The sequence below is a fragment of the Sander lucioperca genome, chromosome 5 (genome assembly GCF_008315115.2).
Source record: "Sander lucioperca isolate FBNREF2018 chromosome 5, SLUC_FBN_1.2, whole genome shotgun sequence".
Classification (NCBI taxonomy): domain Eukaryota; kingdom Metazoa; phylum Chordata; class Actinopteri; order Perciformes; family Percidae; genus Sander; species Sander lucioperca.
Genome location: NC_050177.1, coordinates 24,702,533 through 24,722,533, shown reverse-complemented (window position 1 = coordinate 24,722,533; position 20,001 = coordinate 24,702,533). Strand labels below are relative to the sequence as shown.

Below are 20,001 nucleotides of genomic sequence, written 5' to 3'. Positions count from 1 at the left end.
AAATCCCAGCTGTCTGTATAGGCTACTGAAAACATCCCCTGAAGACAAAATTAAGGCTGCAGCTGTGTTGCGTTGGCTTACATTTTAGTGTACAGACCAGAAGCGTTACAAAAACTGTGCAGTGTCAAATGTATTTGAAAAGTAATAACTAATGTGATTATGTAGTTTTAGCTTTTTACATTACTTTACATTTATTTAGCTGACGCTTTAATCCAAAAGCGACTTAATAAGTCCATTCAACCATGAAGATACTGACCAAAAATTGCAAGAATCATGCGAATACATAATATTCATCATATAAGCAAAGTGCTAAATTCTCTAGAAACAAGAGATAAGCTGGAGATTATTTTTTTTTTTTACAATGATCAAAATAATACATAGAATAAATACTTTGCTTTTGTTTCCTAAATTACTTTTATTGTAGGTTGTAGCCTATTTAGGTGTTTTCTTTATCGAAGTTTCCATGCTGGACGCTTTTATTGTGAAAAATAAAATTGTCCGGAAGAGTAGAGTGCACTGATCATAAAAGAGTTCTGATAATACATATAGACAGAGCATGGATGTATATTATTGTCATTAAACGGCTCTGTGAAAGCGGGCAGGTCTGACCCACAACTGACATTTCTACTGTAGCACTGCATAGCTGTTTACATAGTCTGGAGCCACTTTTTGTACTTTTGTACGCGATGGCGACTTGTGACGACGTGCGGGAAAATGTGAAGGTAAGGTTTATTTCGGACTCTGTTAGGAAACAACCCGATCACGATTGTTTTGTCGTTAGTAGCCTATCATGTCATCTACTGGCTTGACCTCTCTGAGTTCTGAAAGCAGTGGCGAGCTCGGAGAACAAAGTGACACGAAGCAGTTCAGTTCACACATAATGTTCTAAAGGTTTAATAACACACAAGGATATACATTTTCTAACAATATAGATACTCCAGAGGACAGGAGGATTGGTTCAAGGTTGGTTCACACAGATACATATTCAAGAAGGAAAACAATGTTACAATTTATCATATTCAATAAAACAGACGAGAGAGGCTTTGTTCAGAATTTTCACAGAATGGAATGTAATTCCGTTCAGTTTATCTTCAGTTCAGAGTTCAGTTTTTCTTCAGAAGCACTTCTGACATTGCATAATAGTCGCTCAGTCATGTATGATACCCCACTGAAGTTGAAAATACCATTTCTCATGTGTTTATTATTTATGGTCTTTATGGTATTTGATTATGTTATCTCTGTCAAATCATTATAATCTTAAAGGTATTTATATGTAATGGAGGATGTGGTTTTTGTAACACAAGTTTCCATTAGTTAGACCTGTAAAGCAATGTCAAAGCATGTGTAAAGACGGTTGTTGACCATATAACTTACCTCATAACTTTGTCTTTAATTGCTCTTGTATAGTTTATTTATTTTATTTACTTCTACTTGTATACTAGTTGTATATATCTCTTTATTTTATTTATTCTTATTCTTTTTTTTACTTCTCTATCCTGACATATTTAAAGTCTTTGTGCTGCTGCAACACCTAAATATCTCCTCTGGGGACCAATGAAGGTTTTATCTTATCCTACATGTAAACTATTATGTGTGCAGAACTACTATGGCAGTCGACTGGAGTCCTCTGGGGATTTGCAAACAAGTGCTGCCTCCTGCAGTTTGTCTTGCCGCCCAGTGCCAACAAGTGTCACAGATGCACTGAGCCAGGTTCACCCGGAGGTAACCAAAAGGTACGGTGTGCAATATTGTCTCACCTTTACTTTTGCATATATGCATTTTGCAGAAATAACAAAAAATAAAATAACCTTTTTTGCATAATTCCCACACACAACTTTCTCACACACACCATCAGGTGGTCTCATTGGTACGAGAGGTGCTAAGTAACTTGTGTCTTACTTGTGGGAACGGCAGGAATGGACTGCTTTGTGGCAGTGCTTCTTGATTACTCAGCCACAACAAGAGCACGAGAAACACAGACAGGGCACTTACACATCAAACTCATACACTGCAGCTATCGACAGGTCAGGCAAAAATCCATTCATGAGCATGCCACAGCTTCACTGACAAATGACTTATTGAACCTATCTGTAAACACATTGGAAAGCATATTGCTTAAAAAAGCCTCTGTAAACATCATCCTGTATTGTACAGGGTGCTAAATTTAAGACATTTCTCAAATATTTAACAGATTAGCTTAAATTTAGTGATTGAAAATGACATCCAGCAGAGTGACTAGCTTCCTTTCTGGTCTTTCTTAGTTTGTTGTCATCCTTTAAAGCACAGGACTATCTTTATAACATCTGTATGCTTGCTATGCTATGGACTGTTGTCATTAATAATACTTTTCTCCAGATTCTTCGGCTGTGGCCTTCCCTTTCCAGCGAAGCTTGAGGGCTGCAGAGTCCTAGACCTCGGCAGCGGTTCTGGCAGAGACTGTTATGCCTTCAGTAAACTCGTTGGACAGAGCGGACATGTCACAGGGATCGATATGACGGAGGAACTAGTGATTACACATGCATGTTCACATGTTTGATGCTTGATTTCTGTGCTTTCCACTGATTTAACTAGCATTTCTTTAGATCACAGCGTCTCGTCAGTACATCGAGTATCATCAAAAGAAGTTTGGCTATGGGAAGCCCAACGTCTCATTTGTCCAGGGGTACATGGAGAAGCTCAGTGAAGCTGGCATACAGAGTGACTCAGTGGATGTTGTGCTGTAGGTTGAAAGCATGAATTCTACATGATCTGTCAGTGGACACTATCGTCTGTTATAATAAGACGGCTTTGATTAGTTGATAAACAAAACTGTTTTCCCTCATATATCCAGATCCAACTGTGTAATCTGTTTGTGTCCTGATAAAAGGGCAGTTCTACAGCAAGCTTACAATGTCCTAAAGGTTAGTCTGAAGAATTTCTACCAACCACATTAATGTGTAAAACGAAACATGTAGAGGAACACACTGTTAATGGGTCTCATCACTCATGCTACACAGGAGGGAGGTGAACTGTATTTCAGTGACATGTATGCCAGCAAAGTCGTTCCTGATCACATGAAGGAAGATACAGTCCTGTGGGGTAAAATAACATTGCGTTATCTAAAATTGGATGTATAAGAGAAGAATCCCTGCATCGCTCTGACTGTGACCTTTTGATTTCTGGCCTAGGTGAAGGAATGGGTGGTTCTCTGTTTTGGCAGGATCTCATTTCATTGGCACACAGCGTAGGTTTCAGCACTCCATACCTTGTTTCAGCCAGCCAGATTGAAATCTACAACAGTGAGCTCAAAGCAAAAGCAGGTAACAAAAAGGCAACATTGACTTTTGATGACCTGCAAAGATAATATTCACTCTACAATTGAGCCAGATCTTCATTTTGCAGGTGACGTCAGCTATGCTTCGGGCACTTATCGGCTCTTTAAACTGCCCCAAAGTCAAGTCGTGTCTGAGGCAACAGTGACATATAAAGGAACTGTGGCAGATTTCCTAGATCAGCTGGACTTTGATTCCTCCCACTGCTTCAAGGTATAACTAAAGTCCCACCAGAGAAGACCAATCAGACAAATACTGAATTACTTTATCAATGTTTACACAAGGGATTCTACTAACCTGTGGCTTATTGTTCCAATAATAGAAAACGTTAGTCTATATGTGTTATACTTTTATAATTTCAAAGAAAAAAATATCCTGCATATGTTGTTGGAAAGATTAGGTCAATGTCTTCTTTTGTGTTATGCAGAAAGATGTGGCAGTGGAGGTAAATGGAGAGATGGCAGCAATCCTCCAGAGATCCCGTTTCTTTCCGGATTTCAAAATCCAGATATCGGATAAAAAATGGTCCAGCTCAGAGTCAACACCACAGGTAGCTCATTTTCTGGGTTTACTGTGGCTGAAATGCTTTTTAAGGGTTAACTGCTGACTGCCTTCAGAGAGAAAGTAAAGTTGACCCACGTTTTGCATTCAAAAATCAAATGAAACACAGGTTGCCTTAAGTTTTTACAGAAAGAATAACTCTTTGTAGCAACTGCACAATGAAACCTTTGATAGTAACCAAAGATTTGTTTCAGTCTCATCTGAAAGTGACCGTGAACGTTCTTCATTTGTTCCTCAGTACTGCCACCTCAACCCTTTTCTGCTGGCTGACAAACTGGGATCCTCAGTGAGACAATGCTCCAAAACAAGCAACTAAAGATTAAGCTGAATCCTGAGGAATCCTTCCTGAAGACTAAGTAGAACCGCTGCAGTAAGATTGTAACACGTTTTTAAGAGTTTATTTGAAGTCCAAAACATTGAAGACTAGGCTAATCATTTTATGTGCTAGTCGTCATCTACCTCTTGTGATATAGTTAACATCATGGTTCAGTTGTTGACAAGATAATGCTGTCACAATAATATGATAATAAGTGTCCAGATAGTAAAATAACATTTTATGTAATTGTTGTAACTTTCTATGTTTCAACCTACTTCAGTAACGTCCAAGTAAATGGACAAGACAAATGTTCTGTGTAAAAGTGACAATAAAAGCATCTTGCCAGTGTTAATGCTTGACTGTATTCTGCTGCCAGTGTGCAACATGAGAGAGGAACTTGTACTGAAGTGTATAATTATAAGTATTTGCAGATTGATGCAAGTATGCAAAGAATCAGAATCAGAAAAAGCTTTATTGCCAAGTACGTTTTTTTACACATACAAGAAATTTAGGAGACTACTGAGAGTGGACTGCCCTGCTTGCAGGTAATGGGTGGTTTATAAAATGTATAAACTCACAAGAGCACAAAAAGGCCAGTTTGGCAGAAACGGGGACACAGACTCAAACCAGCAATGAATAACAAAAGCAGAAATAAAAATCCAAAAACATAACTGCACCTGAAGATTACACCATTGCAAAAGCACCTGTCAGACTGTGAAACTCTAAAACAAATAAAGTAGCAAAGGTTAGCTACAGATGAGCAATGATTAATTGTAGTCAATGTAACAAACCATTTCAGGAAAAGTATCCTGACAGAAAACACATCCTCAGGCTGACAACAGTGAGTATGATGTGGACAATCAGTGGTGTTGAAACTCCCGAACAGATCCGTTCAATACCTGAGCTTTAGCTAGGGACCACAAAGCATATAATTAAAAAATAATAATAATAATAAATAATAAAAGCGCTTAAGTAAGTAAAAGGTCAGATTACACAAAGTGCTTTCGTATTCTCTTCATGTGGATTTAAATTCCAAGTTGTATGATAAAGACTAAACAAGTTAAATGTCTGCTGTAAACATGTATGATCGATTTAAGCATTGAATTAAAAATTAAACTGGTATTGACAATAAAAGTTAAAAAAAAAACCAAATTAAATTGTTTACAAACATCACCATATTTGGTGAGTGCAGCATTTAAACTGACCTTTGTATTTTAGATTTTTTTTACTCATTAAGTTACTCAGAAATATATTTCAACTAAGACAAGTGGAGTGATGTGTATTTTCTGAATGTTTTAAGTGGATAAAATGACTATTATTATTTTACGATGACTACTACAAAATACTATTAAATTAATATTTATGGAATCTTGGAATTTCAAGTTCACAAAAATGTTTGGATATATTTATGTTGTGTAGCTAATATTAACCAGAGACTGACTATTGAGATCAGGACGACCCACTTTTAGTACAGCTGTAGTTAAAACTTGGAATGAATACAAGTAAAACTGCTGTGTCATCCAGACTGTTGTGCTCCTTACACAGAGCTCAGATTATTCCCATTGCACTAAGTGCATAAAGCTTTGCATGCTGCTATGGTAACAGTGCTCTGCATAAGAGAAGAGGTCTGATTGGCTTTCAGACACCCTGAGGCAGTAAATGGAGCAATTAAATTTGGTACTACTTGATGGAGAGAAGAACAATAAGGAGAAAGACGAAGTCCTTCGTCGCTGAGAAGTGTTAACTCCTGGATACAGCACACCTCTGGTTACATCTGCAGCCAGCTCAGGTCATCAGCCCTGAACAGATGAGGAAGTAAGAAAACAAATATTCAGAAAAGAGTAGTATCCAGGTTATGAGTCACCCTGTGACTTGGGATATGATGTTTACATATAGAACATAAAGTAGCCCAATGAATTATACCCGTGTAGTGTTTACATGACTTTAATGTAGTCCAAGTGTAAACATCTCACAAGTCTCTGTCATGTCTATACCAACTGAGTTACAGCATTATAGTTAGCTGCTGTAATCTATATTGTTCAATAAAAAATGTTAAACTAGCTCTTCCCAGTGAAAAGTTCTAAAAATGCACTGTACGCTACCGGTCACACACAAAATGGCAGACAGACAGTTAGTGACGAGCTGGTGAACATAGTGCAGCTGCAGCATTTAGGTAAAGGCAAAACAGAGCTAAAAGGAAAGTGAATATTGGATTTTAATTCACCAGATGGACACAAACACGACACAGTGTAAATATACAACATCTTTGCTTACAGGTTAGGGATATTAACTTAAAAGGTTGATGTGGTCAAAGCTTGTTTCCGCTGCCCACAAGTGGCCAAAATCAACAATAAGAACGACATTTACTCCCTAATGACATAACGCAGCTGCAGAATTCATTATAATTTAATGTACCGTATTTAATGTGCATACAGTATATAAACACGGCAGCCCTCTAGTTTTTGTAAAAGCAGGATGCCACTCACTGAGCCTGTGCCTTTGTTAAGATCTGGCCAGTAGCCATCAGCTCTGCAAGACGAGCCACAGCAGGGTCAAACATCAGGCTGGCCGCAGCTACCACCACCTCATCTCTGTTAAAGGAGAAATGAAAGAATTCAGCACAAAGCATACAATCATATCCAGCTGTATCAGGAGTTATTCCCCAGCTGCTCACTTTATGTAAAACGCCAGGAACTTCCTTTCTTCCACGTTGCCTTTGAAAATTATTTCTGTGAATCCTTCTCCATAGCCTACAATGAGGAAATGAAAGGGGGAAATGAGACTTGGTATAGTGGGTTTATGTGGGTTAAAATATTCTTATGCAAGAGTGACATTTGCCTCAATAAATACTCTACCTGTGTATCGGATGCTCTTTCCAAGTAAAACAGTCCAGAAGAAAGGAACAGACTCACATCTGGTGGGTGTCTTCAGCATGTTCAGGGCAGCTACTCTTCCTGAGGGTAAAAAAAATACATGCATGATAAGGATAAATCCAGCTTTCAAATTATTTTGGATTGAAAAGATGCGTGATGCAGAAATACCTAAACTATAACTCAGCCTTAACGGCTACATGCAACACAATATGAAGCTGTGGTCCTTTGAATCCGTCAGTCTCTTACCTTGAGCTTGTGACATTTGCCAGTGACCCACGTTGACCCTTTGGTCTCCACGAATGGTCAGAGGGAAAGAGGTAACATCTCCAGCACTAAAAATATCTGGTATATTGGTCCTCATGAACTGTTAACATAAAGGAGTTTACAGCAGGAGCCTTAACATTAGGCTCACAAAGACATGTACTGTATATACAGGATATTTACACAGCTATTCATTTCAGTCCCCTGGACACAATTAGCGGAGGTATTAAGGTTAGGTATTAAGGTAATATACAATATTAATGTTTGGACAAAAACAAACAATTAAAATGAACCGTAACAGTAACCGTATCAGGCTAGTCATAAATCTTAAGCTGTAAAGCCACGTTTATGATTCATTAGTTTGGATATGTTATCTAGCGTGTTAGTTACCTTGTCAACAATCACAGCTTTCCTTGAATCCACTTCCAACTTGCTTCCTGCCAAGAAGTCTGAATTGGGGATTACACCTGAAAAACAGAAATCTGTGTGTTTGATTTTTGCAGAACTGCAAACTTGATTTTAATAACAAAATATTATATTCCAACACTTTGAAGTAGAATATTAAAATTACCAATTCCAGCAATTACCACATCTGCTTCCAGGACTATACCAGTCTTCAGCACCACCCACTTCACCTGGGGGAAAAAAGACTAATTTAGAGATCTACAATAAAATATACACTACTCTATTGTTTCAGTTACAACAAGCTTTTCTCACTGACATGTTAACATGTCAAAGTAGGAAAAACACAGGTGTAAGCAATCAAAATTAATGATGGCTGGATTCCATTTATAGTAGCTGCTCTAAGTGTCAGGTAACATTATTTAAACACGTTTTCAGGCTGCTCAGGCCTGAGAGACATTGTTGATGAGCTTCTGTTTCTGTGGCTGTCAAGGACGCCATAGCAGCAGAAATGATACCAAAGAGGAGTAAAGTCTCATGTTTTCAGTAGAAAGAAAAATAAGGCTGGATACAGCTGCGGAAACCATTTTCAGGTCCATTAAAAAAACATGATTAACGGTTCTTTGTTGATTCATCTGCCAATTATTCCCTTAAATAAATAAAATATTTTTGTAAATAATTCCATTTACAGTAGCTGCTCTAAGTGTCAGGGTCCTGGTATTGTTCATCCTACCATGATATTAAAACAAGGTATATGCTAATAGAGTAAAAGTAGAGTTACCTTGCCATTCTCCCCTTGGATCTCAGTGACTCCATCGTTCATGTAGAACTTTACATTTTCTTCCTCCAACATCTTAAAAGAAGAAGCTTTTAAAGTGTGTTCGATTTAATAAAAGATAATAAAAAAAAAAATCTAAAAAAAAATCACATTTAGCGATGACAGAGACAGACTACCATCATTATTGTTTCTTACTTGCACACACATTTTGCCGATCTCTGGCCCCAGAGATCGCTCATACGGGTATCTGGATGTGCCAACCACGGCCACACTGGCAGCTTTGCCTGATAAGTAGGATGCCACCTCCATACCTATTGTGTATGAAAAACACTTCAGCTGCAGTCTGCAATATTGGTGTGACTACATGTGTTGTAAAGTAGCTTTATCTTGCACAAATATTTACATAGCAGATTTAATACTGAGAGAAGTGGCTATGAACAAGATAATGTCACCCTCAAAATGAAGCATCATGTCAACATAATAATTAAACACAAAAGCAAAGATGCACATCCTGCTATGTTGAGAGAAACTGAATCTGGTAACCTATGAAGGAGGCTCCGATCACAACAGCTTTCTGGCCCAGACAGGAGTTGTGAATCTCTTTGGCGTCTTCATATCTCTGCAGCAACTTTACTCCCTTCAGGTCCCAACCAGGACAGTCAAGTGACCGTGCTCTGTGAACCAAACAAAGACTTCACTGCATTTTGCTGTTGTCAGAGCAATGTTTCCATTGTTTTCTATGTGTTCAGCAGGCTAACCCAAGTGTGACAAAACAACCTAAAAATGTGCTGCTGTTTGTAGAAGACTTGAGAAACAGGATTCTAACCTACAACCAGTTGAGATCAGAAGCTGGTCGTAATGCTGCAAAGTGCCGTCACCCAACTTCACCACCTTATCAGCTGGGTTCACCGACATCACCTGCAACACAAAACACTTAACACTTAACATGACCAAAGAGAGGATCAGTTTTTCCTCAAGGCAGTGAGAACACATCACAAATAAATTGTCCTTCTTGCTTCTTACCTCCTTCTGTGTCCACACCTCAATCCCATACTGTTGATAGAAGTCACTTGGTCGGAGGAGGAGGCTGCTGCTGTCCAGATTCATAGCCTGAAAGAGGCAATGCCATTTGCTAAAAACTTACATCCAAACACAAACACTTACAGAAGGATCTACTTACTCAAAAAGACAAACGAGGAAGAATGAAAACCGGTTACCTCTCCTCTCTGATTGAGTTCTCACCTTACTCAGTTTGGGCTTGTCAAATGGAGGCAGGTTGTCTCTGGTTACCATAATGATTCGACCTTGGTAGCAGTTCTGCCGCAGTGTTTCAGCACAAACCAGGGAGGCAGGGCCTGAAATCACAACATTTATATTCAGTGTGTAATGTAAAAGGGTACATTCAGTGATGGAGCTTATAGCAGGCACACTAGACCACCAAATTTACTTGAGCACTGGTCTCTTTTTTTAATCCTACTAGGAGGGATTTGTGAAACCCCCCCCAAATACATACTTATTATTCTTTTTTTTTTATGTATCCCTTGTATGTATTAAATCTAGTTCCTTACCTCCTCCAATCAGCAGGATAGTGTGTTTAATGTCTGGCACCATGCTGCACATCTCCTTCACCCGCTTCTTCAACTTCAGAGACTGAGAGACACAAACCAACAAGGGACAGTTTAAAATAGTGTATTTTAACACAAAATTAAAGGAAACATTGTGACTACTTATCTATTGAACATGTTAAAAAGAATTACAAAAAATAAGTGTACATGTACATTTCAGCACAGGCAAGAAAACCAAGAAAAACAAAGTCCCCAGCACACACATATATTCCAAAATAATTGTAAATGATTTAAATAAAGATTCCCATGTTCAAAATGTTATTTAACTTGCCATCACTTACATTTTTGTTGATGGAAACATACACCTTGCCATCCTCAACGTTTACCTGTAAAATATTTTTTTTAAAATGAAAGAAATGAGAAAGAAGTAATAGTTAAAATTATACAGATCAAAACACAGTGGGGGTCATTTGTCTACAAGGCCAAAATCAGTGTTTCTGGACAATGATCTTTAGCAAATGAAATGTTGGCACCCATTACCAAAAAAAGGAATTGTTTTGAAAGAGGCAGGAGGTACTCTGAACAATAGTAACATCTGGTAACGTTTAAAATTGCATACATTATGGCAGAAGGCATAAATGTGTGGTAAGTTAACAGCTGAAAAAATATTCCTCCGTTTAAAGAAAATAAAAAGGTAAATGGTTTTGAGCTACCTTCCATCGAGAATCTCTCATCTATTAAATGACTGCATGTTTTTTTTTTTTAAGATTATTTTTTTGGGCTTTTCTGCCTTTAATGGACAGGACAGGTGAGAAAGGGGAGAGTAGGGGGAAGACATGAAGGAAATCATCACAGGTCGGAGTCGAACCCTGGACCTCTGCGTCGAGGCATAAACCTCTAAATATATGTGCACCTGCTCGACCCACTGAGCCAACCCGACCACACATGACTGCATGTTTTTGTTTAAAATGACAGCTTTCAAGTTCAAATCCATAGTTTGGACAAAGTGTTTTTGTACCAATTACAGTGAAATAATGTGCAAGTAGACCATCTCAAATGTGACTAAATTTTAAACTGGAGAGAAACTCTCTTCTTGATTTCATTAATATTAAAAAGAGCAGTAAATTGCTCTCTACCGACATGTTTTACCTTATAACTAGGCAGAGAGTCCAGACCTGGATACTCTTCGATATCTCCAGTTCTGACATTAAAGCATGCACCATGAAAGGGACATCTCACCCTGTCACCAACAAGTGCTCCTGGATTATTAGAGAACATGCAATTAACACTTCTGAGATTCAATGCAACACATTTAATAAAGCTATTATTTTAGATATGGGTATATAGAGATCGAAGGTTTACCTTTGATAAGAGGAGCATTGTAATGAGAGCACTGGCTTCCAACAGCACTGTACTGACCCTGAGTACGGACAAGCAACACCTTCTGGTCCCCCACGGTCACTTCCTTCATCCTTTGTAAACACAAAAGGGGGGAAAAGAGAAATTGTGAAGAAAAAAAGCTTTAAGAGTTCCAGAAAAAAACATCTTCACTGATAGCAGTAGCTATACCAAAAGTCTTTGACCTACTGTCCATCTTTCAGATCAGCCTCCTGACATACCATCCCAGTCACCTGCTCCTGATACTCATCTTGGCCCTGATGCATTACTGCAAGACATGAGCCACATTAAAAAAACATGGCTATTGTTAGGCTGACAGGCTAATTATAACTCGAACAGGCTCTGCAAATGAGACACATGATACAGATGTCATTAATCTTTGTTTTCTTACTCATTATTTTAACCATAGGGTCAAAATAACCATAGATTAATTCCATGGATGAGCATTATGTGTTAGTAAGATACTATAAACTGACGCCTACAACATTTATTTAACTGTTGTTAAGCCTGTTTGCTGTGTTTTCTTCTTGAATGCTTATGTTAGGCTATATGGTGTGGTCGTTGATCTACTCCTTTAGTACGGTGGCCGACAGGGGCAGACGCCCTGCAACTTAAGAAAACACACGCAAATAGACAAAACACAAGCAAATTAAGAAAACAACTTCATTAATTTGACAACATATGTGCAGCATTCAGCAAACGCGCTGCAAATACCACAACACAACCAAATACATAAACACTCTGCAAATATGAAACAATGCAAAAAGAAAAGCACACAAACCCAGAAAACAAATGCAACAAAAAAAACGCTGCATCCAGATTATACAACGGAAGTTCTCCAGACCTCTAGAGGGAGCAGCTAGTGGAACAGCTGGATTTTCAACCCCACGGGGAGAGAGAGAGAGAGAGAGAGAGAGAGAGAGAGAGAGAGAGAGAGAGAGAGAGAGAGAGAGAGAGAGAGAGAGAGAGAGAGAGAGAGAGAGACTGTAAATATTAAATCTATGTTTGAGAGAGACTGTAAATATTAAATCTATGTTTGAGATCTGTTTTCTCTGGTTTGGTGGGTGTGTCTCGGTTCAGGTCACAGGTGATACTCAATCAGCAGAGACGTCTGTAAACTCGTGGTGATAAAACATTTAAAACTGCATCAGTGTTTAACGTTGACGTTTGTTTAAGCCATATTACATGAGAGGGTTTAATTTCGAGGTCCGAAATTACTGAAGTGTAGGCCTCCTCAAGTGTAATATTGTGATTATACAACAACGGTTACCAACACAATAAGTGATCAATCTGTATTCATATTGTGGAGCAATTCGCTTTTGAAATACAAAAAAACAGACAGGATTTCTAGTCCCTCCCTGTTAGTAAACCACCAACATTACCGTGGGATTTATCAAACTGAATAAATCCCGCTCGCACATAAACACAAAACTGCTTTGCTAACTCCAACGTGTTCTAAGTAAGACATTTGCTGAAAAAGTTATTGTATTCATTAGCATGATTACCGTACTGTTTAGTTCAAAAACATCCAAAACACCAAAGTACAAACACATAGCGGACCAGACGCGAGCTTTTATTTTGAAAAGTCGAAACTCGGGGACGGCACCGGTCGGGAGGGCATGAGACGGTAGCATAGACTGTATATTAATAATATATTATGTTATTAATAATAATAATAATAATAATAATAATAATAATAATAATAATATGAATTTAATATCGGTTAATAACGGTCGAAAATCCAGCTGTTCCACTAGCTGCTCCCTCTAGAGGTCTGGAGAACTTCCGTTGTGTAATCTGGATGCAGCGTTTTTTTGTTGCATTTGTTTTCTGGGTTTGTGTGCTTTTCTTTTTGCATTGTTTCATATTTGCAGCGCGTTTATCTATTTTGTTGTGTTGTGTGTATTTGCAGCGCGTTTGCTGAATGCCGCGCATGTGTTGACAAATTAATGAAGTTGTTTTTCTTTTTGCATCGCTTCTTTTTTCGGGGTTTGCGTGCTTTTCTTTTTGCATCATTTTTTATTTGCAGTGCGTTTATGTATTTGGTTGTGTTGTGGTATTTCCAGCGCGTTTGCTGAATGCTGCACATGTGTTGTCAAATTAATGAAATTGTTTTCTTAATTTGCTTGTGTTTTCCCAGTAAGCACACATACGTCGCGGCGACGTATTGGCGATGTAATCAAAATACATCGGGGATATGTAGTATTTTGGTAGTTTGCTCACTGGCACGACGTCCCCGCGACATCGCTGCGCTACGTTTCAGCGACATATAGCCGCTCTCTCCGCGACGTATACATATATACATCGTTCTAACGTATGCCATACGTCGTAGAGATGTAGGCTTATATACATCGTTCTAACGTATGCCATACGTCGTGGAGATGTAGGCTTATATACGTCGTTCTAACGTATGCAATACATTGTAGAGATGTAGGCTTATATACATCGTTCTAACATCTGCTATACATCTTACAGATGTGGTCATCTTCCTGTTATAAATAGTACAGATGTCAGGCTCTACATCCACAAGATATCATTTATACAGTCTGCAGATGTCAGGCGCTACATACCGTATGTTATCCTAACATACCTTTACTCTTTAAATGTTGATAAAATAAATTACAAATTACTTACCTTAGTACACCGAGAATATTTTAGATAGGGGGCCTAATTAACATTTTACTGCTATAACTACTACTACTTTATAATAAACTATAGCTACAGTCCAATAATACCAGTCTAATCTGTAGAAATCATAGTCTAGAAGATGACAAACAATTATTAACCTAATTACTTGAAAACATCTTAAATCACTCTGTAGGATCGCTGGTATAAACAAGACCAGTAAACTTCTCACTTTTTGCTGAACAAACATTTATTTTGAACTATATAATTAATCAATAAACATAAAAAACATTAACAAATATTAAAACATTAAACATTAAAATAAAGAATTATCTAGGAGAAACTCTTTGATGGCCTTCTCGGCCTCCGCTTCCGTCGGCGCCTGGAGGACAGGGTTCCTCATTACTGCTGCTGTAATAAAATCGTTGGATTCGAATTATTATCATACTATTTATTTTATCTAGTCTTCTCAGTTTTCTATAGAGGTAAAATGGTATAGAATGGTTTCTGCACAGCAAGTGAATAAGAGACTGGTTTAACTTAGTGGAATATATATATTTAAAAAATTTAATAATTCTGGATTCGCTTCTAGTGAATGTTAAAAATGTTAAAAACGTAACGTTTTAACCAAGGACCCTTTCAGTGTTCGGGCTGGTAAGTTGATATACCCCGAAACAAATTATCCGCTGAAATATAGACGTTTCTTTAACCATTGCAAAGTCTATGTGAAAAGTCTTTCTGGGCCATGGGGTGCAGTACCACCGTTATCCACTAAGCCCATGGTGGCTTTTAGACTTGGCGCTCTTCCTGGAGGCTTGGCCAGACCACATCAAGATGTTGAGTCTGGGAACTCTCCATTGACAGGGCTCAATCCGAGGGGCGAGATAAACGGTTGTCTTTCAAACTCCCTCTGCATGCAATAGGATAGCGCTACAACCAGGCTGATCCTGCAAGAGATCATAAAGTAGTATTCACTCAGTTAAATTGTAGAAATCTACCACAAACATTCATAAAAAACAACTGTTCATATATATATATATATATATATATATATATATATATATATATATATACATACACACACACAAAAACGTCTCCGGTAAGTAACAACCTTAACCATCATTTAATGGCCTATCAAAAGACTACAACATTTTTTGTGAAATCAGAGATCTTTCTTACTGTGCATGCATTTTTTTTTCTCCATATTTAGCTTTGCGTTCCCCCATGTCCACACCAAGGCCCAGTACTGACAGCTAGAAACTTTGTATTATGAAATAAGACATCCAAGGGATGCATATAATTCTTCCAGTCTCTGCGTGAAGTAATGTAAACAAAAAATAAGTATACGCAAATTACACACCTCTCCAAGTATGATGAGAATGTCATTTTTCTCCCTGAACAGGATCGGCAACAGCAGGATTGCAGCTCTGAAATCAATCCCTGAAAAATAAGTAAAAAAATAAAAGAAAGTGTATTAGGTGAATGTACAGTGTATTTTGGTTGGTTAGGCCTTATCTTGTCTGAAGACAAATAGAAAAGAAATTAAGTTTAAATGGCTCCACAACACTAGGGGTGACCACGGCTGATCAGTGAGTCACTTACCAGGGACATCTTCGGTGAGGGCAGCCTCTCTTTCCTCCAAAGCCAGATCTGCAAGGGGAGATTTCCTTTGAGTCAGTCTAAGCACTGTGGGTACTAGGATCTTAAAGCCATCTTAAGATCTTCGGCAGATATTCATTCTGCAACACAGCACAAACAGGAAACAGGAAACATGTCACAACATTATCATAGGATTTTAAAATTAAATTTCAAAGAGAGCCTTTAGTAATTTAATATGAACTCCAACACAAATATAAGGAAAAAAAACATGTAGACAAACCCTGCATGGACTCTTACAATAAAACAATAGTCTTAAAATGTATGGCAAATTAACCATACTGTAACAATACTGTTACAGTAAAAGTCCTGCAGTGTAAATGTTACTTAAACAAAAGTCTGTAAGTATTATCAGGATAATGTAGTTAAACATTAAAACATGTTAGAAAGTGTAAAGGATCCAACCAGTTGTGTGTTTAATGGACTAATCATCTCAGTTTACTTTAGAATCAAACATCAGATTTTATAAACTACATGTGTTCTGTGAGCAGTAATCTTAATGTGTAAAGTAACTAGTAACTGTAACAGATGAATCTGTAACAGATGAATGTAGCGGAGTAACTAAAGTAACTAGTAACTAAAGCTGTAACAGATGAATGTAGTGGAGTAACTAAAGTAACTAGTAACTAAAGCTGTAACAGATGAATGTAGTGGAGTAACTAAAGTAACTAGTAACTAAAGCTGTAACAGATGAATGTAGCGGAGTAACTAAAGTAACTAGTAACTAAAGCTGTAACAGATGAATGTAGCGGAGTAACTAAAGTAACTAGTAACTAAAGCTGTAACAGATGAATGTAGCGGAGTAACTAAAGTAACTAGTAACTAAAGCTGTAACAGATAAATGTAGTGGAGTAAAAAGTAGAAAGTGGAATGAAAAGAAAAGACTCAAGTAAAGTACAAGTACCTCAACATTTAGACTGAAGTACAGTACTGGAGTAAATGTACTTAGTTACATTCTACCCCTGCATTCGGACTACAAAGACTGTGCAAGATTATGCATTACAGTGTGTACACCCTAATGCATAATGTTACACTACATAAACTACCGGAGCCAGGTGAATTCAGATCCAGATAAAAACTTCTTCAGTAGTAACCTTTACATTTTATATTATTTATATGTCTATGAGATTATAGAGTTATTTTCCATGGTTCTACTTGGGCCTAATGTTATAACAATCGCATAACATTACTGTTACCGGTACCTTGATTCCACTGTAGCCTTCTCTGAATGTACCGGGACAGGCTCAACGGTTAGTGTCATGGTTTCTTTCCACTGCTGTACAAATCGGTTGAATTTGGCTTGCTTCTTAAACGATCCTTCAAAGAGGTATGAAACCATCCTCTCAGTCAATCCATAGTTCACTGCTTCTCCGTCAACTTCATTATCTAACGTACAATACAGAAAAGAAAAACAGCAATGTTAACCACCACTGTGGTAACAGCATAATGTAACGTTACCACATTTAAAAAGCACATTATGCAATCACGTTTCTCTATCATTCTCCGTTTGGTCCGGACCTAATATCCATATAAAAACACAAAGTAGGGTGCCCAGATAGCTCAGTTGGTAGAGCGGGCGCCCATATATATAGAGGTTTACTCCTCGACGCAGCGGCCGTGGGTTTGACTCCGACGTGCGGCCCTTTGCTGCATGTCATTCCCTTTCATGTCTTCAGCTGTCCTGTCTATTGAAGGCCTAAAATGCCCAAAAAAATAATCTTAAAAAAAAAAAAAAAAAAAGTATTTAGGCGTACCTCATTAGAGACGCTGGAAAAGTGTGTCTCTGTCTCTCTCTCTCTCTCTCTCACACACACACACACACACACACACACACACACACACACACACTATATTAGTATAACGTAACGTTAGGACTATCTTACTTTTTTATTAATAATGATAATCGGGTTATTTTGAAAACAGCAGCTAGCTAGCTAACGTTAAATGTTAAGCTTAGCTAGCTACTCGAAAGGGAGGTTAACCATTGGTTAACCGTTGGTCGGTTCTGTCAGTTAACGTTAACGTGACTGGTGTTGTAACTTGACGTTAAGTCTTTGTAGGTTAATTAACGTTAACATTACATGGTTTTACGAAAATGTTCTAAGACAGTTTGACGACAAAATAAAGAATAAATCATCATTTCAAACCCTCCCTGGCTACCGATAGTCACATTCCGCCCAAATGGCTTTGCTTTACCATTAACATATATTTAAGAACAAAAGACTTTTAGGCGGCAAAGACGCTTTTTATTGTTCTCCTCTGACGCAGTCCAGCTAACGTTTTATAGCTAGAGTTAACGTAAGTCAGAAGAAAAGACTTTTCGGCGGCAAAAACGTTTTTTTCTCCTCTGACGCAGTAGTTTTATAGCTAACGTTAATGTTAGCTAGCTATCTCGATGGTCAACTGTAGCTAAGTACCGTTAGCTAGCTAAGTACCATGTCGTAACATGTAGAATGGCAATATGGGACATAATACTGCTAATGTTTTAACTAACTAACCTGTAAACGTTAATAATGGCAATCATCAATGTCGAGTGTAGCTAGCTAATGTTGACAGAGTATGAACTTGGCTAGTGCTAACGGTAAAGTTAACTTCCAACTTTGAATATTAACACCACAAACACAGATTAAAAATGCACATAATTTACCTTTGAATTTACTTCGCTCCTCTTCAGTGACCTTTATTCCAAAACGAAGTAAGCCCGTGATTAAATCTTCCGTTGCTAAATGTCCAAGCGCCATCCTCCCGACTTTGATCGACACTGACGGAGACTGACAGTTGGATCACTGTCGATTCACTCATGTATCCTTCCGCGCTGAAGTATTTATGCTTCCGCCGAGTCGAGCTCTCGTTAGCATGTAGCTAGATCCTTTCAATAGAACACAACTTAATTATTTGTCTGTTTCATTCTAATATAAATAGGGTAAAGGGTTTGAAAATTAAATTAAATAGGCTACTGTTTGTGAATATAAATATAAATTATTACATAGGCCTACTCCTCATTAACATGATTAAAAATGATTCAAAGGGACACTTTATGATTTATTTTGCCATTGTCTACTACGTGAAGACATATGGCTACTCAAAGATAATTTACACAAGTTCAGATTATTATAGAAAATAGCACACTAACACATTAAAAGTTGCTGGGCAGAATTCAGATTCACTGTCCATCACATCAACAGTGTGTGTAGTAAAGATGTCCAGACGCTCATTAAACGATGCTTCCAAATGACCCGCGAACAACTGAGGAACTTTTAATACATCGTTCCGACATAGTTAATACGTCGCTGCGATGTATAGATTGCGATCATAATAAGACCTCCAGACGCTCAATAAACGATGCTTCATTATTCTTCTTTATGACCCGCGATCAATTGCAGACGAAGCGATCAATTGCATACGTCGTGCCGACGTATGTGTGCTTACTGGGTTGTCTATTTGCGTGTGTTTTCTTAAGTTGCAGGGCGTTTGCCCCTGTCGGCCACCGTACCTTTAGGGACAAAAGACAAAACATACAATACAGACAAATATGATCATGTAAGATAAACAACAAACATGCAAATAAAAAGCTAACACATTTCGCACTGTAGGCTATTCTTTGTCCACGCATGAAGTGGATATTGCTGAGAAGCTGACAGAATAAAAACCGGCTTTTCAACAAACTCCCATTCACCTTTAGCACAATCCTCTCTTTTCATGTAATACTGTACATGTATAGCTAGGCTACATTAATTACTAAAATGAGAGACCTCCATACATGTATAGCTGTGCTGCTCACCTGTTCTCTTCCGCCACAACAACCCAGTCTCACGGCAGTCAGAAATGATGCGCCTGCCTTGGATCCTCGGCAGTGTTTTCCGTAGCAACAAACAAACGTGGGTCGTATTGTCGTTAGGAGCGAGCGCAGGAGAACTGCCCGCGTGACAGCCAGTGACAGCCAGCCGGAATCACATGCTATCCGCGCGCTCCTCCCACAACCTACCCACCCACACCCATGGATAAACTGTTAAAACCATGATTCAAACACTCACCCTCACGGATAGTCTATAAGATATTATAAGTATAAGTTATGGGGAATAGGCCTAACTGAGGAATATCTGTAGATTGATGTTGTGCCGATGAGGAGGAAATATGCATTTATTTTGGTATTGTTCAGCTGTTGCATCCTTTTGGCAATATAGGTGGCAGATTGGTTAGCTGAACAAGCAATCCTATTAGGCTATACCTTTATCCCCTCTTAACATTATTTGGG

General features: G+C 38.1%; 2 protein-coding genes across 2 annotated transcripts; one reads left to right on the top strand and one right to left on the bottom strand.

Moving 5' to 3' along the window:
• Nucleotides 1-452: 452 nt before the first annotated feature.
• On the top strand, nucleotides 453-4,545 carry zgc:153372 (uncharacterized protein LOC767695 homolog). Its single transcript, XM_031297321.2, has 10 exons — nucleotides 453-722; nucleotides 1,600-1,733; nucleotides 2,356-2,506; nucleotides 2,583-2,719; nucleotides 2,831-2,900; nucleotides 2,997-3,078; nucleotides 3,168-3,299; nucleotides 3,382-3,524; nucleotides 3,739-3,861; nucleotides 4,111-4,545. The coding sequence occupies exons 1-10, from the start codon at nucleotides 687-689 to the stop codon at nucleotides 4,186-4,188; spliced, it is 1,086 nt and encodes a 361-aa protein (XP_031153181.1). The 5' UTR covers nucleotides 453-686; the 3' UTR covers nucleotides 4,189-4,545.
• A 169-nt stretch (nucleotides 4,546-4,714) lies between these two features.
• aifm4 (apoptosis inducing factor mitochondria associated 4) lies at nucleotides 4,715-19,691 on the bottom strand. The gene is made up of 19 exons (XM_031297319.2): nucleotides 19,528-19,691; nucleotides 11,655-11,733; nucleotides 11,430-11,539; nucleotides 11,217-11,326; nucleotides 10,409-10,453; nucleotides 10,071-10,152; nucleotides 9,745-9,857; nucleotides 9,526-9,612; nucleotides 9,329-9,420; nucleotides 9,046-9,176; nucleotides 8,698-8,813; nucleotides 8,506-8,577; nucleotides 7,894-7,957; nucleotides 7,713-7,789; nucleotides 7,308-7,425; nucleotides 7,044-7,142; nucleotides 6,863-6,938; nucleotides 6,675-6,779; nucleotides 4,715-5,987 (listed from the first exon to the last, which is right to left on the bottom strand). The coding sequence occupies exons 2-19, from the start codon at nucleotides 11,729-11,731 to the stop codon at nucleotides 5,957-5,959; spliced, it is 1,605 nt and encodes a 534-aa protein (XP_031153179.1). The 5' UTR covers nucleotides 11,732-11,733; nucleotides 19,528-19,691; the 3' UTR covers nucleotides 4,715-5,956.
• Nucleotides 19,692-20,001: the final 310 nt, after the last annotated feature.

Excerpts from the sequence above, each read along its gene's own strand:
- zgc:153372 (XM_031297321.2), top strand. The coding sequence starts at position 687 with ATGGCGACTTGTGACGACGTGCGGGAAAATGTGAAG. Across the intron at positions 723-1,599 it reads ACGTGCGGGAAAATGTGAAG|AACTACTATGGCAGTCGACT; the intron begins GTAAGGTTTATT and ends TTATGTGTGCAG. Across the intron at positions 2,901-2,996 it reads AAGCTTACAATGTCCTAAAG|GAGGGAGGTGAACTGTATTT; the intron begins GTTAGTCTGAAG and ends CATGCTACACAG.
- aifm4 (XM_031297319.2), bottom strand. The coding sequence starts at position 11,731 with ATGCATCAGGGCCAAGATGAGTATCAGGAGCAGGTGACTGGGATGGTA. Across the intron at positions 9,177-9,328 it reads CTGATCTCAACTGGTTGTAG|AGCACGGTCACTTGACTGTC; the intron begins GTTAGAATCCTG and ends TTTGGTTCACAG. Across the intron at positions 7,426-7,712 it reads AAGCTGTGATTGTTGACAAG|TTCATGAGGACCAATATACC; the intron begins GTAACTAACACG and ends TTATGTTAACAG.